Here is a 20,848-nt window from a genome sequence, read left to right as displayed (position 1 = left end):
GCTTGTAAATGGGTCTCTGCTAAAGATGCATTGTTTAAAAAGACTTGTGTTATTTCAAGACTGAACTATATTTTTTACTTGCTCTCTGGGTTCACAGCTGAAAGGTTTAAGTAGTGAGTGTTGGATATTTGAATATAAACGGGGGGAGGGGGTGTTAAACAACCTCTCAGGGCACATCACATCCTTTTGGAGGAAACATGAGGTTAAAGTCTATTCAGCAGTCATAAGCAAAGACACACGACTCATTCAAATTCATACACAATGCATGATGCATTTAAGTTTTTTAAGTGGTCAGAGTGTTGCTAAGGTGAATCACCAGGGATATATAGGCCAAGAAACCACCAGCCTAATTGCTGTCTGTCACCCTCAAACCCTTGCTGGCTGGCTGCCTCTTCATAGCAGTGCACTTACACAGCCAACCACTGAGCCACACGGACACACATCCTCTCTTGCTCTTTCTTACACAAGCACACCTCTGAAGCCTAACGCAGTTATTTTAAATCCTCCAGGCACCATTGTTGGTGTCCGTCTCAGCCCCCAGAGAGACTGTGATGTGGATGGTGGCAGAGAGAGAGGGAGAGAGAAAGGGGTTAGGAGAGTAGAAAAGGGAGGCATGGAGGAATAAGAGCTCCCTACTTTGCATTTAGATTTGAATTGACTAGATATCGCTGCTGAGCAACAGTGAAAACCTGTTTAGTTGTCATCTTCAGCATCAGGGAGGGGGTATAGCTTTAAATGAGCCACTAAATATTCAGACACACACAAACACATGCACAGATGCACAGTCATGCATACTTAAAGCAGAACTCTCCATGTGCCAAGACTCGGATAACTCCTATTGAACTTCGACCTACAAAGGTCTTCTTACCACTCTTATTCTGATCCGTCTTGCCCCCCAGCCTCTCCCACAGTTTGTGTGGCATGGTACTAATGACAGATATTAATTATAGATAGTTAGGCTTTGTTTTGTTGGCTAGGGTGCTATAAGGCTTTCCTTCTTTTTTGTTGCCAAGCAGGGCAGAGCCTGGAGGCAGGAAACTGGGTGGGTAAACAGACTAACCTGTTGCATAGTACTTAGGGGGGGGGGGCCCTCAAAGTTAACAATAGCTAACTGCAGAGTTGTAGATTTATGTATAAAACAAGTCTTGTATCATAAATGCGCAAAGGTGTCAGTGAGTATGGCATCTTGTTGGGAAATCTTGTCATGGCAGCCCTTACCTAATCTGTTACCCCTCGCTGGGGTTGTGAATGAGCCTAGCCAGAATTGTCCCATGGCAGATGGGAGAACCCTGGCTAGTATTCACTAGTATCGCTACCCCTGGGGCAGGCTGGAGGAGCAGGCCTGCCTTTCTGGCTGGCTCCTGGGTCTATTTCTGGGTTACTGGTTCATTTCATGCTGGGCTCATTGAGTGTGAGTGATGGGGAGGGGTGGATGATGAAGGATTACCTGGCTGAGGAGAAATGGATCCCTGGTAGTTTACTACTACAAGCCTGGCATAATGGCTGTGTGGCAGGCTGTTGGTAATTTCAACAGGAGAGCATTTTAAAACAAGCTCAGGATATTTGTTTCAGCCAGAGCTGAAACAAGCCCACAGCACACAAGCACACAGTTGGAAAGAAAACTGCTCAAAAAGAAGTGATTTTGGGGAATCCTCTGTCATAAATGCTAAGCATAGATTTTGCCATCTAAATTGTACATGTGGTCTATGTAAATATATCCATTTTACCATCATACTTAAAGGTTTGTTTTCATATCCCTGTTTTTTTCCCCCCAACAAATGTCCCAAAAACATTTGGCATCTAAGTGGGACCTGTGAGAAAAGACGATTGAGGCCCCTGTGAATGGGTTATTGGGCTGTAGCATCAGGCTTTCTGGTCATCTTAATTCACAGTTGGACTAAACAAATACGTTCCCAAATAACCGTGTGATGTTTTGTCTGTGAACCGGTTTAGAAGGCCCATTTTTTCCCCCCTGTGTATAAACATTGACGTGGGCTGTCAAAGGGCCGGCACTTCAGCTGGCCATGCTGCGCTGTCGTGCTGTGTGCTCTCTGCTCTCACACAGCCGGTCATGCCAGGGCTTTGGAAGTGATGACCGCCTGGCACATCGTCATAGACTGCACTGGACTTGACTGTATGCTAGGGTGACAAAAGCACATTCAGGCAAACACAATGGGGAGCTGAGAGCTGGGGCTGTGTTCGTCTCTCTCTCTCTTTTTTTGTGTTCTGTCTCTTTTTTCTCCTTCTCTTTGTGTCACTCTCTCCTGTCTGCAGCTCTCACTCTGTTTCTCCCTTTCGTTCTGAACAGCTACGGGCTGGTTGGATTGTCTCATGGAGGGAGGCTGTTCACAGCTTTGAAAGAACAGCTGAATAGGGTTTCTGAGGCTGCTTTAGTCATCATACGCCGGGTGTGATTCAGTCATTAAGCTGGTTGTGATTTTATAGTTGGTTATGACTTATGCCTGTTGAAGCACAAGCTTTTTTGTTGGCTCAAGTGTGTCCTTGTTGATGTGCAGAAACTGGTGCGATGTTCACTTTTTGCTGCTGTTGCAGCCAATTCTAGCAGTCATATATCAGAACTAATGCAACGTCAGGAGAGTTGGGGCCAAGAAATGTTGTCTTTCAACAGTATTTTATTTTGGCATCACATTATCTTTATCCAGCCCAATTAGTTGCCTTGAATGTAGTCGGCAATGGATGTAAGCCATCCCTGGAATATGCACTTAACCCCTAACACTCAGGTGCTTTTCCTGACTTCCAGATTCACCATAAACAAGCGAAATATATTTTCGAAAGAGATTATAAAAGGAGTATCCCAAAAATGGACACAAACAGGCACCATATGTCGCACACCCCTGTGTTTGTGTCAGAACTGAGATGCACAGACTAACCAAATTGAAATGGGACTGAGTGAGTGACATCTCTATAGGCAAACTGAAACAGCCAGCATTGGTTGTGCAATGGTAACAAACTTACACCAGTCTAATTTTATATCATACCAGAAGCTACGAATGTTTACCACAATTAGTGCTGGTTTTAATTGCCAACAATAGCGGTGAGTCATTCTGCAGTGGTGGGAGGACAGTGTAGGCCTTCTTTCTGGTGGTTGTGGCTCTGAGGAAATAAGACCTGACACAAAATGATCTCTACTCCTCGTCCTGGCAAATCAGGTTTATTATTGAAGGACGGATAATAGTCACAACTGCAGTGCGGTAGATTTGATCTGGCTGCTCCTGAGGCTTCCTATCTTTGTCCCAGTCTGTCATCACCTTGTACCACTGTCTGGGTCCGGGAGTGCTTGCTTCCTTCCATGTAACACGACTGCAGCTATGCTGATGGTAGAAGTTATTGGGTGTAAAGTTGGGTAAATAACACAGAAATGGGGGAATGGGAGATGAATCTGCGACAGAAAATTTCCCCGAATTATGGTTGAAAGAAGTGAAAGAGATTGGATTGTGAAATTATGGAAATAAACATTACACATTTAGGCTTTGGCTAAAGAGGTGTTTTTAAAGGTTATCTTTGAATCTCTGTGCCTCAGTAAAAAAAAAAACTAAAAAAAAAACTTCCATGAAATTCTGATTGTTTGTTGTTCTAGGTAGCTGTACTTGCCTCTGTGTTGCTCATCATCTTGTGCATCTCCCATCCATCTTGGGGAGTTGAGAGGGTCTTGTTTGTTTTGCATTTGCCTTTCCTATTTTATTCCCCCAACAGGTTGTATTATTTTCTTCTATTTCATCAGCCGCCCACCTTTTCTCCCTATTCTGTTTATGCCCCCACCCATTTCTTTCTCTCTTTCTCCCTCTCTCGTCATCCTCCACCTCCTCCACCTCCGACTTTGCCTCCTCGGCCAATGACAGATGGGGCGTTAAGAGCCTAGCCGACTGTCTTTATTCCACACTCGGCTGTGTCATTACATTTTAACCCCACTCCTGTTTGATGTTCCCGGGGACAGAGAAGGCACTTCTCGGTGGTTGTCAGTTAGCATGGAAGAGATACGGGCGCTGCTCCTCTATTACTCTCTCACAGCGCCGCATCATCCTTCACCAGAGAGCAGAGTGGAGCAGTAGCAGGTGAAGAAGAAGAAGAATGGGGGGGTGGGGGGGGTTAGGGGGTGGCGAAGTAGGAAGGACTATTCACTGAAGCTTTCCTCCCTTCCTAGTGAGAGGCATCTGTCAGTATCTCCCTTTCCAAAAAGCCCCTTAGCCATAGGGAAAACACAGAGGGGGGGGGGGGGGGGTCAGCATAAGCGGGGAAGATGCACCATTTAAATCCTGCCGGAAAAAAGAAAAATGGGTTTAGGACACCTTTTGTCTGCATTTGAGACGGAATCAGTCTTTTCTCGCTATCCTGCCCCTCTGCTTTTCTCAAGTCCTAATTTTTCATGGCTGCCATCTGCACGTTGTCAGACAGTGTGTCTCTGAGGGGCTGATAGCAGCGGGGGCAGTGGAGAAAGAGGGGAATGCGTCCTCATTGATATGGCTGGTGGCCTAGTCTGTCTGACTGCCTGCCTGACCGCCACTGATATGATTAGTACTTTTCCCCAACCAGCCTGTCCGCCTGGCTCTCTTTCTGCTCTTTCCTGTATGTTTCTAACTACATTACTGTCTTTTTCTAGCTTGCTTTCTGTCTGACTGTGCCTGGCGGGGTTTTTTCTCTGTCTCTCTTTCTGTCCTTCTTCTTGCTTATCCTACATGCTCGTCTTGGATAAGGCGGCAACAGTGGCCAACATGAGAGGTCTTATGCCGGCATTCCATGACTCTTTGACTTGAGAGATAATAGATGGAGCAGTCGGAGGATGTTTTGTACTGTGGCCAGTCCATGGTATAGTGTGTCTTTCAAGGCCTGATTTTTATTCTTAAGAAGGATACTTAAAAAGTCTATATCCCACCTCAATTCAGACCGATAAAAGCTTGACATGTGCATGGGGGTTTACCTGTATTGTTGACTGCTTTTTCCCCCCCACTTGATTTGTAGCTCTCAGCTGTTCACGCCACAAGTGTTTGGTTGTCACACTGTGAGAATGAGAGCATGTGTACACCAGCATGCACGTAGGCAAATGTCTACACTTAGGTCGAGGGCTGCTGCTGAGGCTGTGGCGATGAGAGAGAGAGAGACACACACACACCTTGACTAGAAGACTAGAATTTGCCTGAGCAGTCGAGTATTGAATAATAAAATGATCTCGAAGAATCATGTTTGTGATGTGTCTCGCTTCTTTGGGCTTGGTTTTACTCAGAGTAGAGCAGATTTCAGCTGAACCACAAGTGGATACCAGATGGAGAATGCTGGATGTCAGCTAGTTCGATAGGTCCTCCTCAGTGACTGGTTTTCAGATAAAGTTGCAGCGTATACTTTTGTCTGTGTGTGTGTGTGTGTGTGTGTGTGTGTGTGTGTGTGTGTGTGTGTGTGTGTGTGTGTGTGTGTCTCTTTCTCTCGCTGTGTCACAAGGGTAAAGATTTGAAAAAAGCAAAATAGTACACAGGAAGTTTAAGTCAATGATAACCTGCTTTTGTCTCTCACTCCATCACCATCTGTATGGGGTGTCTCTCTGTGTGTCTGCCTTTGACCTCATCGTGTCTCCTCTCTGCCCCTCTTGTTCATTGGTGAGAAACATCTGGTAGGTTTGTGGGGATCATTATATCTTTGTCCTTTTTGTGGTATTTTGTCATGGAAAATTTGCTCAGGGAACACTTCCTGGCACTGGCGTGTTGTTTACATTTTGAATCACATGAAAGGGCAAACGTCAGCTGCAGAGCTGATGAAAAGAAACATTCTCATTTTGGTTATTGCCCATATGGTGAGTTCTTTTCTCTCCTGATTCATTTGATTTTTAGGCCCACCTCTTCTGCTCCTCCCTCCCTCTCTTTCCTGCCAGCTGCCCTTCTCCTCCCCCCGTTGCTCTAGTCTCACTTACCTTAGTACAGAGGCTCTCTCTCTCTCTCTCTCTGTAGCTCTGTCTCTCTGTCTCTCTCTCTCTCTCTGTCTCTGTCTATCTGTCTGTGTGTTTCTCTCTCTCTCTCTCCTTTCCATCCCTTGCTCCTGAATAACTTGCCCTGCCAAACAGAACACTATCCACAGGAGATTCCAGTCCTACTGCCGAGCTAATTAACAAGGTGTGAGGTGTGTGTGTTTCCCTGGTTGCTGGCTGCCTAATGCCAGGTTGCCTGCCTGGTCTGAGCATAGTCTGTGCCAGGAGAAGGAAAGCGCTGTTATCATCACCACACACACACACACACACACGTGTGTGGGTGCGCACGGTCAGCAAAATGACAGATAACAGGAACGCTAAATGAGGGCTGCCCAGGGGAAGCACACTTAAATTATAGCTCTACAGAAGGGCAGTACCGAATTCCTGTGTTCTGCTTGCCTAGTTCAATGTTTTTCTGTGTGTTTGTGTGCAGCTAGTAAGACAGTGTGGGTTCAGCTGTTCCTAAAGTATTTTCCCTCCTGTTATGAACCAGTTAAAGAAAACTTCAGTCAGGAAAGCCCATAGTTGCAACGGCATGCTGACTAAACCTTGAGAAAAGAGATTCTATACCCTGGTGTGTCAAGTAGTGATTTATTCTGCGATGCTGAATAGAACTGCATGGGTTCAGTTCCCAGTAGACTCCCTGCTGTATGGATGAGTGGTGTGTGTCATGTATACCTCAGGAAGGCACAGGTCTTTTACAGCAGTATTATCAGAATAGTGTGTTAGGGGTCCGCGGTGGCGTAGCGGTCTAAGCATCGGCTTGGTGTCGATGCAGTTGCCCACTGGGGACTGGGGTTCGCGCCCCGGTCTCGTCAGATCCGACTATGGCCGGACTCGATGAAGCAGCAATCATTGGCAACGCTGTCTTCGGGAGGGGGGCGGAGTCGGCCTGTGTTCGTCATGTGAATGCGTCTCTGTGTGTGTCCGAAAAACATTGGTTCGGCTTGGATTCGCCTTGTCACGAAAGTGGGGAGGCGTCTCCTTCGAGACTGCCGGCCGGAGAGATGCAGTTGGCGAACGCATGCAATACGAGGGTGGGTGTTTGAATTAAAATAGGGATCAATTGGCCACTAAATTGGGAGAAAAAAGGGAAAAATCAGAAATAAATTTAAAAAAAAGAATGGTGTGTTAGGGGGTTTACATAAGGTTAAAAAAAGCCTTTTTTTTACTGGGGCTGATAGGTATGTTGGGCTAGCCTTTAAGGAGTTGGGGTTAAACTTAAGCGTTATGAATATACGTATATTAGTCAAAAGAATGTTTTTACAAATAGCTATATGTGTGTGGGTGTGTCATTGTTTAAGACGGCAACAGGTTGGAGTCTGGATATCTCAATCAAGTCCATCCATCCATTATCCGAACCGCTTATCCTGCTCTCAGGGTCGCAGGGATGCTGGAGCCTGTCCTAGCAGTCATTGGGCAGCAGGCGGGTTGACACCCTGGACAGGCCACCAGGCCATCACACAGGGCCGACATACACACCCACACGCTCATTCATACCTAGGGGCAATTTAGTATCGCCAAGTCACCTGATCTGCATGTCTTTGGACTGTGGGAGGAAACTGGAGCAACATCGTGATTTAAACACCCCCCCCCCCCAGTCTACACTAACACAAGGGCGCGGGCACACACACTCACACACACACACCAAGTCGATCTTCAGTCTGACTTCTAGACTTGAATCTAAATTCCAATCTCTTGAGGCTCTTGTTCTGAGTCCATCTCCCTCAGCCACGAATAGGCTTGGCCCAGTCCAGATTGTGATACTGTCGACCTCCTGGTTCTTAGTCACTATTTCTTGAAGAATTTGGAGAATTTGTCTCAGGTCTTATTACTTATTCTGATGAGCCTCTAATTCTTGGTGATTTCAATATTCATCTGAATAAGGCTGCTGATCCTCTAAGTAAAGCCTTTCTGGCACTTGTTGATACTTTTGGGTTCGCTCAGTTTGTTCAAGAGTCGACTCATTGCAGTGGTAACACCCTTGATTTGGTTTTATCTAAAGGGATAAATATTTCTGATCTGAATGTCTTGCCAACCACATCTGCTGTGTCAGATCATTTTCTCATCAAGGCATCATAGGCCTGTCCTGTTAATGTCGGCACAGATGTAATTGCCACATTGGTCCATCCACTGTAGCTGCATTTGGCCAGCAGCTTTCTGAAGTCTTGGCTCCTTTCACAGTAGAGATTGACTTGGTTGAAAATTTTACTTGTGACTTGAATTTGGCCCTCTCTAGTCTCCTCGATTCAGTTGCACCTCTCACTACCAGAGCTAGGCAACTAAAGAGGCCTACACCCTGGTTTAATAATGAGACACGTGCTCTTAAGCAGGTCTGCAGGAGACTGGAATGTAAATGGTGGAAATCAAAATGGGAAGTTTTTCACCTATCGTGACATGAGTGTTTATTGAAATACAAGCATGCTTTAGCTGCTGCGAAGGCAGCATATCTCTCTCGCTTAATCAGTATTAATAAACATAACCCCAGATTTCTCTTTGACACTGTATCTAAACTTACTAAAAAGCAGCCGTCTATAAGCTGCTCACCATTCATGGCCCATGAGTTTCTAGACTTTTTCTGCAATACGATTAATGAGATCATAAACAAGATTAGTTCTTCAACTCCAGCTACTCCTGTAGCTCCTGTCTTACCAAATTCATATCTATACAATGAGTCCCTGATAGTCCCTGTTATTACAGCTTTTGAGACTATCTCTCTTGATACTTTGACTAAGCTCATGTCAGCTTCTAAACCAAGTTTTTGTCTACTTGACCCTTTACCAGCAAAACCTTTTAAAGACCTTTGGGCTTTCCTGGGATCTACAATGCTAAACATTGTTACTTTAGTACTTACTACTGGCAGTGTCCCTAGCAGTTATAAGACAGCTGTGGTTAAACCTCTACTTAAAGAAAAAAAAAAGCGCAACTCAGTCCAGGCTCTCTTAAAGCCCCATGGAAATGGCATTATGAGCATCGCGAGTTTTCTTAACGTGACATGTTTCTGGATGAAAACAGACCGTTAGGCTGGTACTTTACGAGGGGAGGCGCCCAATTTGATTGAAACCCGAAAGTGAGCGTACGTGCTTTTTGAAAATCGAAAAAGCGGACATCCTAGATCTTGAGGCTAGCTTCGACTCCGTGGTAGAGGACCACTCACCCCAGATTTCTCGAAATGTGTAAACCCAAGTCATTTCTGGTGCAGCCACTGGGTTTTGGGGAAGGGAAATAGCGTTTTGCTTAAGATGCAACCGAAAACACACCGGTGTCCCATGGCGATCGGTGAGAGTGAAAGCTGTGACTGCGCATTTACGTTACAGTTTTTACAAAGTGTTGTGGGGGGGGGGCATCTAGATGATCATTGTCATCTTTTATTGGACGAGCTTTTTTGGGGTACACCCCCGAGTGCAGATGTGAGTCTCTCACAGGCAAGCAAGTGTTTTCAAGGAAAAGAAAGAATGGATTTTTCTCAATAGACTTTCAGGCAGATTATTTTTTTTGTCAAATATTTGGCATGATTTGATATAAAGATGCATGTTAGCTGCCAAAAAATGGTATAACACAATGAAAACCACATTTTTCGTTTCATGGGGTCTTTAATAACTATCGACCAGTCTCTAATCTTCGATTCTTTTCTAAAGTACTAGAGAGAGTTGTGTATCAACAACTTTCGATCCATATACGTAGAGGAAAACTATCTATATGAACTTTTTCAATCGGCTTTCAGGGCATGTCACTCCACTGAAACCCATCTTACCTGTCTGATCTCCTTAAACTGTAAGGTCCATCTTGAGCTCTACACTCTTAAAATACAGGGCTCCTGTGTGAACCCAAAGTTAAAAAGAAGTCAGCTGGTTCCAGGGCCTTTTCCTATCGGGCCCTGTTCTTGTGGAATAACCTGCCTGCTGCAGTCAGACAATCAGAGTCTGTTGGATCCTTTGAATCCAAACGTAAAACCATCTTTTTGCCTTCGCCTACACTTAGTTGCCTTTAAGTTGAGTGCTTCACAACCTGTACTGCATGGCAGATCAGTTTCCGTCTCAATGAATTTACCAAGCTCTGTTCTGCTGATGAAATTATTGACTATCGCAAGCTGTTCTCTTCTCGTCGGTCTCTCTCTGAATGATGTCTTCTCCTTTCTCTTCTTCTGGGTGTGTAAATGGTGTGATGTGAGTCTCCCCTGTGTGCACATGCAGTCTGTCCTCCCAGATCTCCATGGTGATGGTGGTCACCACCTGGACACTGCTTGGCACCACCCTCATCACATTTTCTTTTTATATATCTTACAAATCCATATAATCTGCAATCCATCCATCCATCCTGTTTCAGTGTTATATCCTTCTGTCACTCAGACGTGTGACCTTTTTTTTTCTCCTCTACATGGTGATAGTGGACACGTGGTTCGGGTGCTTGGCTTTTCCGATGGCATCTGGACACTACTTGTCATCCTCCTCATCATATTCTTCATATATTTTGTAATTCCATTATAATTCTGTTATCTTCTTTCAACGTTGTATTCTGTAAATTGTGTACACATCCATTGGACGTCTGACCGTCTTGAGAGAGAAATCCCTCCACTGTTGCCCTCCCTAAGGTTTCTTCCCTTTTTTTTTTTTTGCCCCTGTTAAAGTTTTTTTTTTTATGGAGTTGTTCCTTACCGGATGCCGATGCAAGGGTCTAAGGACAGAATATTGTGATCTTTAAAGCCCACTGAGGTAAATTTGTGACAATGGACTAAATAAATAAAATTCACAAACACACACACAAAATTTGGTATGGCCAGCCCGGATCAAATCTACATGCCACACAGTGAAGTACACCAAAAGGAGATTGACAATAGGCACTTAGCTGTTTTGCTAGGGCCAGTTACACATGATGGCAGTGTTGCATATTCGACAGGATGGTGTACATGCAAATGGTCATGAAGATTTGTTGTCTATCCATCTTTTGCGTGGATTACATTAGAGCGAATCCTGCACACCACTTCAGAAGTGTCTCTTGGTTCTCCTCTTTTTTTTCCATCAAAAAGACATGCATGTTAGGGTTAATACTCCTGTCTATGCCCCTGACCGACGTAATGGAAAGAAGAACTTGAGATGGTCCCCAGGTGCTGCACTGCGGCTGCCCACTGCTCCTAGCTACACAGTTAGGATGGGTTAAATGCAGAGCGTAATTTCCCTATGGGGATCATTAAGCAGTGGTTCCCAACCTGGGGTTCGTGCACCCCTTGGGGGGGGGGGTGCCTGAGAGCCAAGGGGGTGTGCAAGGCTTTGTCTGCTCTGAGGTGGGTGGGTGGGTGGGGGTGCCAAAGATCACAGAGGGTGCGTGAGGCTTTTCTGCTCTGAGGTTGTGAAAGTGCACATGTTAAATAAAAGCATAATAACTCACTTACTGGATAAGTTATTTTATACAGAAGTCTGTATATAAAAATATTTAAAAAGATACATTTTTAGTCCCCCCCCTTCTAAAATGTAGTTGGGCTACACCTAGTAGCCACACCTCTGTGACCTGTCAATCTGCTCTATCAAACTCTGAGGGGGCAGTGTTGTCAGGTTGCTACTCAGCTAGCAGCTAATGTTAGCTCATCTAACTCAGCTAGCAGCTAATGTTAGCTCATCTTGGTTTGTTCCTGCAGTCAGCAGCAGCACTTTATGAATGAAACAACATGGCTGAGAAACGTAAAAGTGCGGATGACTCGGTGTCAAGAAAGAAAGTAAGGCTTTATTTCGAGAGCCACCTTAACTTTGGTTTTATGGAAGGACAGGACAAGTCTCGGCCAGAATGTGTCATGTGTGGTGAGAAACTAGCTCATGACAGCATGAAGCCAAGCAAAATGAAACCACACCAAGAGACAAAACATCAAGAGACTATTGGGGAAAATCAGGAGTTTTTTGAGAGGAAAAAGCAAGTGGCACTATCAAGAAGATCTGACGACATCAGAAAAGCATTTGAACGAGCAGGCAGTTATTTGCACAGAGCCACGGAGGCAGCATTTGAGTGTTGGCTATTAATTGCCAAGGCTAAAAAGCCACACACTGTTGGAGAGCAGCTTATCAAACCCGCCTGTCTGAATATTGTAGAGGGGCTGTGTGGCTCACACCCAGTTGATAAAGTGAAACCCGTCCCACTCTCTGACCACTCCTCCAAAGACAGAATTGATAAAATGGCTGGAGATTGTCAGAACCAGCTGCACAAGAAGCTTAGGAATGTTCCCTTTGCCATTCAGTTGGATGAAACGACAACGGTGTCAGACGAGTCCGTGCTCATTGTTTATGTTCAATATGTTGGCGATGATGACTTGAAGCAAGACATTCTTATGTCTACCAGTCTAACCACAACAACAGCAGGCCAGGATATTTTTTTGGCTGTGGATTCCTATCTCCCATCCAACAATGTGCCCTACAAGAACCTTGCTGCATGGGTGTGGCAGCAGCTATGATGAGCTTGCTGACCTTCAAGCTGACTCAGTGTCAAAGAAATATTTCCAGGAGAACGGATACAAAAGTTTTGGATAGTCAAAGGACATGCTGTTGCACCCAGACTGGCCAAACACACAATTACAAGGGTTATTCTGCCATTCAGCACTACACATGTGTCTGAGACCGCCTTCAGTGCCCTTGTAACAATAAAAACAAAAGCCAGCAACAGACTCCATCTACACCAGGACTTTAGGCTGGCTGTCACAAGCACTGCACCTGACATACCATCCCTGGTCACAGGCATGCAAGCCCAAGGTGGCCATTAGTTTCTGAATGAACAGGATGGCACAGACTCTGTAAAAAAATGTAAGCAAGAAGTTATTGTTATTGTGTGTGCCAAAATAACACACACTGTCTGTCAAAAAAACAAAAACAGTGTTATTAGTTTATGAATGAACAGAATGGTATAGACTCAGTAAAAATGTTACTGTTGGAGCCAAAATAACACATAGGCCTACTGTCTGTCCCAAAACAGTGTTCACAACTTTGCATGATGTGCATGTGGATGTCAAATTATAACAGTACTAATATGTTGTTGTTTCAGTGAGCCTGAGTCAGATGATAACATTACAGATATGGTTTTTCAGTGATCCTGAGTCAGATGAAAACTAGTACTAATATGTTGTTTCAATGAGCCTGAGTCAGATGACAACAGACCTACTCTGTTGGGTTGTTAAAAGAAAAAAAACTTTAAGCTTGTACAAGACAAGAGACATTTAAACGCAGATGTTCTGTGTTTGGAAATGGAAACATTTATTGAAGATAAAGATGGGGAAGAAAAACTATAATTGATGTTAATTTTTGCAAATAAATATTTGGAATGAATCACTTTTCTCTTGGTGTGTCTGTGCAGGCTTGGGGGGGCTAAGCTTTTCTTAGAAACAAGTACGGGGCTCCAAGGAAAAAAGCTTGGGAACCACCGCATTAAAGTATATCAAAATCAAAAATCAGGGCGTCTGGGTAGTGTAGCGGTCTATTCCGTTGCCTACCAACACAGGGATCCTGGTTCGAATCCCCGTGTTACGTCCGGCTTGGTCGGGTGTCCCTACAGACGCAATTGGCCGTGTCTGCGGATGGGAAGCTGGATGTGGGTATGTATCCTGGTCGCTGCACTAGCGCCTCCTCTGGTCGGTCGGGGCACCTGTTCGGGGGGGGGGGAGTGGGGGGAATAGTGTGATCCTCCCACGCACTACGTCCCCCTGGTGAAACTTCTCACTGTCAGGTGAAGAGAAGTGGCTGGCGACTCCACATGTATCGGAGGAGGCATGGGGTAGTCTGCAGTCCTCCCCGGATTGGCAGAGGGGGTGGAGCAGAGACTGGGACAGCTCAGAAACGTGGGATAATTGGCCGGATACAACTGGGGAGAAAAAGGGGGGGGGGAATCAAAAATCAAAATCTTTTGTTAAAACCCAAAGTACTGCCAGATGGGTGACGTTATACCTTTAAAGCGACCAAGTTTGTCGCTGCCATAATGCATGGTGATTTGCTACTGTCACTGATCAATATTGGCTCACATCTGCTGGGCTGATTGCTGTTTTTTTTTTTTTTTTTTAATCACTGGTATATTCTGCAGTTACATCACTACGGCTAGTATTTAGAATATTTTTTGTAATCAGATCTGCTTAATGAGGTGGCTTGAGCATAGGCTGTAGGGAGGAAAAGTAAGGAGCGACTGGGTGAGTAGGTGAGGATGGGCTGTGAATGGACTCAAATGTGCAAATATATATATATAGTAATTACTATTCAACATACATATAAAAAGTGCATCAAATATAGTACCTTTATAGGACTAGCTGCTGCCCCCTTCCCAACGACATCATCGTCCATCACGATGTTTCACTGTGGGCATCGTCATATGCCAGTTTGGTAGCCATCGCACAACCCTATTGGCTATCTCTGACTTGTTGGTGGCTATCTCTCCACCTACTTCTATCCTCATACAAGCCCACTTCCTTTCCTTTTTCCCCAGGTTTCTATATTCCTCCACTCTTCCTCCTGTCTCACCCTCTCAACACCACCGACCCCAAACTCATTTTCTCTGACTGTTTCTATCCTCGGAGTGCTTTTAACCCCTCCCCATTTTTCCTCTCAGGGACACCCCTCCAACATCAAAGGTGTCTCAGGACTAACTCCCTCCGCTTTCAGTAAACCAGTGTGTTGTTCAAGGCAGGGCTGCTCCCTCCCTTCCCCGATGTTGCACACTATCGTTTTTTTTTCTTTCTTTTTGTTGTTATTAATAGGAAACTTTCTTTGACTCTTGTTTATGTGCAGTTCACAGAGCCTTTCATAATGGAATTCATTGTCCGAGTCAGAGCCCCAGATTCCGCCCTTGGAAAGGGCTAAAAATACAAAAGTTTACCAAAGGGTATGATCAGTTTAGGCCCCTAAAGGAGAGACAGCCAATTCTTTTTTTTCACCCAATTCCTTTCTGCCAACATTGGGGGGTTTTCAGAAGTGAGGTTAGTTGACGCTTGCACAGATCTCTGTCTGAGATTGAAAGCAAGTTCCAAAGGGCAACTCAGTCTTCATATGGGTTCTAACACATCTCTCTCTCTCTCTCTCTCTCTCTCTCTCTCTCTCTCTCTCTCTCTCTCTCTCTCTCTCTCTCTCTCTCTCTCTCTCTCTCTCTCTCTCTCTCTCTCTCTCTCTCCCTCCTTCTCTTTCTCCTGCTTCATACTCTACAGATTGCTGTGACTCTTTCTGAGGGAAGATGGCGTTTCAGAGCAACTTCTGGGTAAGTGTGACAATTAACTGCTGAGAGGTTATTGATAAGATGATGTTGACAGTGGTGACTATGAATGACAGAAAACCTGTCCACAATTGAGGGTTGTCGCTTGAGCTTCAACAGCCTCCATGTTGCCCATGTGGCAGTTTTACAAAATGTTTATCAGCCATATAGCTTTAAAGTAATTTTTACATATCCTGGCTTGACAGCTAAGCTCTAGGAGCCTGCTGCTTCCCAAGTACCCACAGAGGCATCCTGCTTTTAGCTGCCTCCTTCTCCATTCCCCACAAAAGATGTAGACCACTATTATATTCAGTAATATGTTTTTTCATTGAACAGGATGAACAATGTCATTGACGTTTCACCTCTTGTGAGAAGATAATGTCCCTTATTTTAATGATATTGAAAATGTGAGTGTCCTTATCTTTAAGAAATGGTCTGTCTTTCTTCGAAAATATAATTTTTTTCCAAAGAATCCTTCCTTGAAAGATGGTAGCTTGCCTCGATACGATGTAGTTTTTCTCACAACACTGGAAGGTGTTTGTATTTTGCTGGGGGAAAAGAGGGAAGACATAATACGATTTCAAAAAGGATTATAAATCCATTAAAGACGAATAGTTCTGCAGTGTTGCTGTGAATCATAATGAGAATAGATTGTAATCTGTGGAGAAATGGATCTGTCTCTGTCTGTCTGTCTGTCTCTCTCTCTCTCTCTCTCCTCAGCCCCTACTCTTAGAGGGAGTGACTATAACAAGCCACATCTTTGTCAGCTTTTCCCAGGGCTTTTTCTATACCATTACCTCTCTTGTTCTCACACCTCTATGCCCCCCCCCCCCACACACACCTGGTTCTGCTATTTCAGGTTTGCCCTACTTCCTCTAGTTCATCCCAAAGACGGGGGGCAGAAAAGGTTCTCAGAAAACTGGTGTTAAAAGTAAAGCCATCCTGAAAGTTGATTCGGGTATAGAGGTCATATTAAGATAAGTCAAGAGGGTTTAGGAACATATGAAGTCACAATATGAAATTTCTTTTTCACTGCAATTCCTTATATACATTTTTCAAATGTCTTTTAGGCATAAACACATGCTCCCATGTACAAGTTTCCAGGGTACTGGGTTCATTCATGGACCTAACTGTTATAGTTGTTGTTGAATGTTTGTATAGTGTACTACTCTGTTCCCTGTTCCCTGTTTTCCTGCCTGCTAAACTGACCTTCAGTGATCCATGGGTAGTGCAGGTCTCCATGCAGCGGTCAGGATGGCTTAAGGCCAGGAGGGGTGGGAAAGCAGGCAAGGAGATATCCAGGCATGGTGCCAGCCAGGCGAAAACAGTAGTTGGGTAAAGAGAGAGGAAAGAAGGCAGGCAGATGAGGAGGGAGAATTTATACTTGTGTAAGTGCTACTGCATCTATATTATAGGCTTCACTGCAATGCCTGCCCATGAAATATTGGCTAAAAAAGGTAAAAGGCTTATTTCTTGCAGAGTGTGTGTGTGTGTGTGTGTGTGTGTGTGTGTGTGTGTGTGTGTGTGTGTGTGTGTGTGTGTGTGTGTGTGTGTGTGTGTGTACATACTTGGGCTTGAGTTATGAGTATACCATCTTGGTCTAACCTGTGGTACAAACAGCTGTGTACTTGAAATCAACCCTTTAGGTAATTAGGTAATAGAGCCACCTGTGGACAGGTCACACACAGCCTTGTGTTGTTCTTTGGCTCAAGAACATTCATACGGACTCAACACCTGCTCACAAAGTTTCCTTACAGCATGTATTTTCCTGTTCACAAAATAAAGAGCTGTTCTCACAGCCCACAGAGGAAATGTTAATCCATTATTATTACGTGCGACCTCAGTAAACCAAAGCGCTGCCTGTCCTGGGGAATATCGTTTCCTCTTGCAATAAAGATTATTTTACCAAAGCTTTATATCACAGGGAATCTAAATGCATTTTATTTCATTAGATTTCCTGTTTTCATTCATGGCTAAGTTTTCAACCAGGCTCACAGGCCTTGGGCTGATGGAAAAACGGAGCAATATCCACGTTAAGGCTCCAATTTAAATGGCTGTGTATCAAATATTTAATCCCAGTTGGTGAAAATAGGTTCTGAGAATGTTCCTTTTATTTATGATTATGGTGCACTGCCAAAATGTCTAGCTGTTTACTACCATCATTAAGCTCACTTGCTCTTGCTCATTTTAAGGTTACTGTTGGTTAGAACTTAACGGAGAAAAATGATGTAGCGCACAATGTTTTGTTCAACACAGCAGCTATGGAAGATTAACGCAAATTGAGGAAGAAGCACATTTTGTGTCTAGCACACATACACCTGACAAAGCTGGTAGAAGGCTTTTTTTTAATGATATTTTGATCGGGCTTTTTCTCAGTACTATACAGTACAGAAAACAGAAACCCATATCAAAAAAAGAAAAGAAACAAAGGACAAAAAAGAAACGGGGCGTATTTAAGGAAAATAATGAATTACACTTCTGCATCTCCAGCACAACATATCTTAGCACAAGCCAGTGTTGTAGTACTCGAGTCCAGGACTCGGACTCGAGTCCGACTCGAGTCCTGATTTTCATGACTCGTGACTCGACTTGGACTTGAGCACTGATGACTCGGACTTGGACTCGGACTCGCGAATTTACTGCATTCGGACTCGGAAGTTGGAGACCCGGACTCTGACTTTTTAATTGATAAAGACGGTTTTTGTTAGATTTTTTTTAAATAATAGGCCCTATTAAAATATATTGATAGCTATATTAATACTGTAACATTATTCAATTTCGTGTAAGGGCAGGCACGTGTGTTCCACCTACATGCGGATTCACGTGGCGTGCATACCGTCATGTTCAGTAGCGCGAAGATGCCTAAAGAGACGCCCCGAATTGTGCGCTTTGCTTACACAGATTTTACAACAAATTCCAGCAAGATCACTGCTAGATGTTCGATATGTAAACGAACTATTGAGGAGAAGACCGGGACAACCTCAAACTTCAACAGACATCTGTCAAGGATGCACCCAGAAAAGTAAGTGATATGCAGTCAGTTGATGATATGGTTGGTGATCAGTTAACGTTAGCTAGCTAGCTATCTAGCTACGGTAACAATAGCCTCTGAAGTAACTCAACCACTGGTCCAAGATGTTGGGTTAGGTGGTGTGGCGGGTATATCATATCACTAGAACCAAGTGAAATTGTGTAGGTAAGTTAAGTAACGTTACTGTTAGAATGCTAATGCAGCATTGCACAGAAAAGTCACAGCACGGTTCGCTTTCGGTACGAGCGTGCCATCGATCTCACTAATGAATTGGTAAGTAACACGCAGCGTCTTTGTGTTATAGGGAGATTAAAACGGATTTTTCCTATTTATCATTTAGCTAATTACCAAGTAGCATATACTTAACGGAAAAAACACACCACTCTGAACTACCGTGTTAGCATTTATCTTAACTAGCAATAACAAATCCGCACATTGCAGATCTCCGCCATGAATATTCTCCAAGTGCGGAGAAGGAAGAAGTCTAGCCTATATGCATCCACAAATAATGTTGATAAAATGTGCACAACTTTACAATGCAAATAAAAATAATTGTAGGCTATTACTCGCTAAATGGACTAATTGGAGAAAGCTAATGTGGATGCCGCCACTGGTTTTCTTGAGAGCTGGAGACGGTACGAGATTTGACGGATGTGGCATTTCCCCCCCCCCCGATGTACCGAAAACTACCGAACCGTATCGTGATTGGTGACACCGCATAGGCTACTGTAAATATGGGGATATTTTTCTTTGCATATATGCAGCATTGGGTGTGCCAAATTCTAAAAATAGACACGCGCGACGTAGCTTTTGAACAGTACTATGAACTGGCTCTGTCTTCTAACAAAATCACACCCTCCCTGACCCATACAGAATAAACATACAGACTCACGGAGGATAGAGAGTTAAAGCTCAGCTAGGTAGCATGTAACATACTTAAATCAATAATTAAATGACTGGGTTTTGCTAATTAATCCCTGTCCTGTTAGTCTCATAAATTATGTATCTTTTCTCATACTTTTTATTTATCCAGCTAGTTTACATTAGTTAATCTACTAATATGGTAATGTTAGTTATATAGATAACTAAATATGTAACTTAACTGGTTATGGTTCAAACCACTATGTGTATAATGTGTAACATTTGTATTGTTATTGCATATTGTTATAGCTATAACGTTACACATTTTTTGCTGTGAGAAAGATTACTTGAAACAGTTTGGCATCAGCAAGCTAAAGTGTGTATCCTATCTTCCCCTAGGTTCCAAGAATACCGTGCCTCCACTGCTTCAGATGTGATGCCAGCTGCTCCAGGTCAGAAGACTATCACATCATTTTTAAGTGATGGACAACAAAGGATGTACGACCTCAAACATCCACGTCAGAAGGCTATAAGTGATGCCCTTGTAAAAGATCTAATCATTAAGTGCTGCTTGCCACTCTCCATCGTTGACAACGAGGACTTCAAGCACTTGCTGCATGTCCTGGACCCTCAGTACCGGCCCATAGCAAGATCCACAATTTCCTCTGTGACCATTCCAGGAATGGTGGAAGTCAAGAAAGAACAGATAAAGAGCCAGCTGGCAGAAGCATCGAGTGTTGCTGTTACCACAGACATTTGGAGTGATCGAAAGATGCGGTCATTCCTTGGAGTGACAGCACACACAGTGGCAATGGATAAAAAAAACAGGAACTCAGCCTTCAGTCATATCTTCTTTCCTGCAAAAGAGTGCATGGGAAACACTCAGGAGAGAAGATTGCAATGATGTTTGAATGCTGTGCTGAAGAATACCTGATTAAGGACAAGATCAACTTTGTCATAACTGACAGTGCATCCAACATGAGAAAAGCTTTCCAGGCCAGCTTTCCCCTAGAGGATCCTTGTGATGCTGAAGCTCATGATCCCAGCACATTTGAGGAGGATGATGAAATATGGCAAGACCTGATGCCTGAAGATCAACAGACAGTCAATGACAATTTGGCTGAGAACTGTAAGATGCAGAGACTATCATGCTTCACACATTCACTGCAGTTGGTCATAAAAGATGGTCTGAAAGACACCAGTGGGCTGTCAAGCACCCTAGCAAAGCTATCCCGTGCAGCCAACCTCCTCCACAGTGGCACCTCGTTTAAAGACTGCTTTGAAGCGTGTTCTGGTGATGCAACAATTCCAACAGCGAATGCCACACGATGGAATTCCACTCTGAAGCAGGTGAAGGCTTATGTGCATTTAGACATGCAAAAGCTGTCCAGTGTGTTGGAATCAGTGGGGCACAAAAGCCTTATCTTATCCCCGCGAGAGTATGCTCAGCTTAAAGAACTGATCGAAGTTCTTGATCCGTTCTTAGAGGCAACCAACCTAACTCAGGGTGAGACTACTGTCACCGTCAGTGTGATTGTGCCCTGTGTCCTCACTCTGCGCTGTTACCTGCAGGAAATAAGAGGAAAGCCAGATACTGTGGGCCTCTGGTGAGAGCTCTGGAGAGCTCCTTGAAAACAAGGTTTACAGAGGTTTTCAGTGCAGTCAAGATACCAGGATGTGAGCCGGCTGAAGGAAGAGGCCCCACCAAATTTCCTTTCACCAATGCCTACTTCATAGCATCTGTGTTGGACCCAGCATTTGGCTTCCAGCGGCTAGAACAT

The 20,848-nt window shown here is 44.1% G+C and overlaps 1 protein-coding gene and 1 long non-coding RNA gene across 2 annotated transcripts in view; both read left to right on the top strand.

Annotated features, from left to right (window-relative positions):
- Positions 1-20,848, top strand: part of fcho1 (FCH and mu domain containing endocytic adaptor 1) — an 83,550-nt gene that overhangs the window by 3,944 nt on the left and 58,758 nt on the right. Inside the window, exon 2 of the mRNA XM_056275572.1 lies at positions 15,132-15,181. Within this exon, the coding sequence (XP_056131547.1) occupies positions 15,158-15,181 (24 nt within the window). The 5' untranslated portion in view covers positions 15,132-15,157. The remainder of the gene's footprint in view (positions 1-15,131; positions 15,182-20,848) is intronic.
- LOC130108935 (uncharacterized) lies at positions 16,553-19,567 on the top strand. The gene is made up of 3 exons (XR_008809951.1): positions 16,553-16,563; positions 18,077-18,197; positions 19,467-19,567. It is a non-coding gene; the product is annotated as an uncharacterized LOC130108935 (long non-coding RNA).

Source organism: Lampris incognitus, chromosome 3 (genome assembly GCF_029633865.1).
Source record: "Lampris incognitus isolate fLamInc1 chromosome 3, fLamInc1.hap2, whole genome shotgun sequence".
NCBI classification, from domain to species: domain Eukaryota; kingdom Metazoa; phylum Chordata; class Actinopteri; order Lampriformes; family Lampridae; genus Lampris; species Lampris incognitus.
This window is presented reverse-complemented; position numbering and strand designations above follow the sequence as displayed.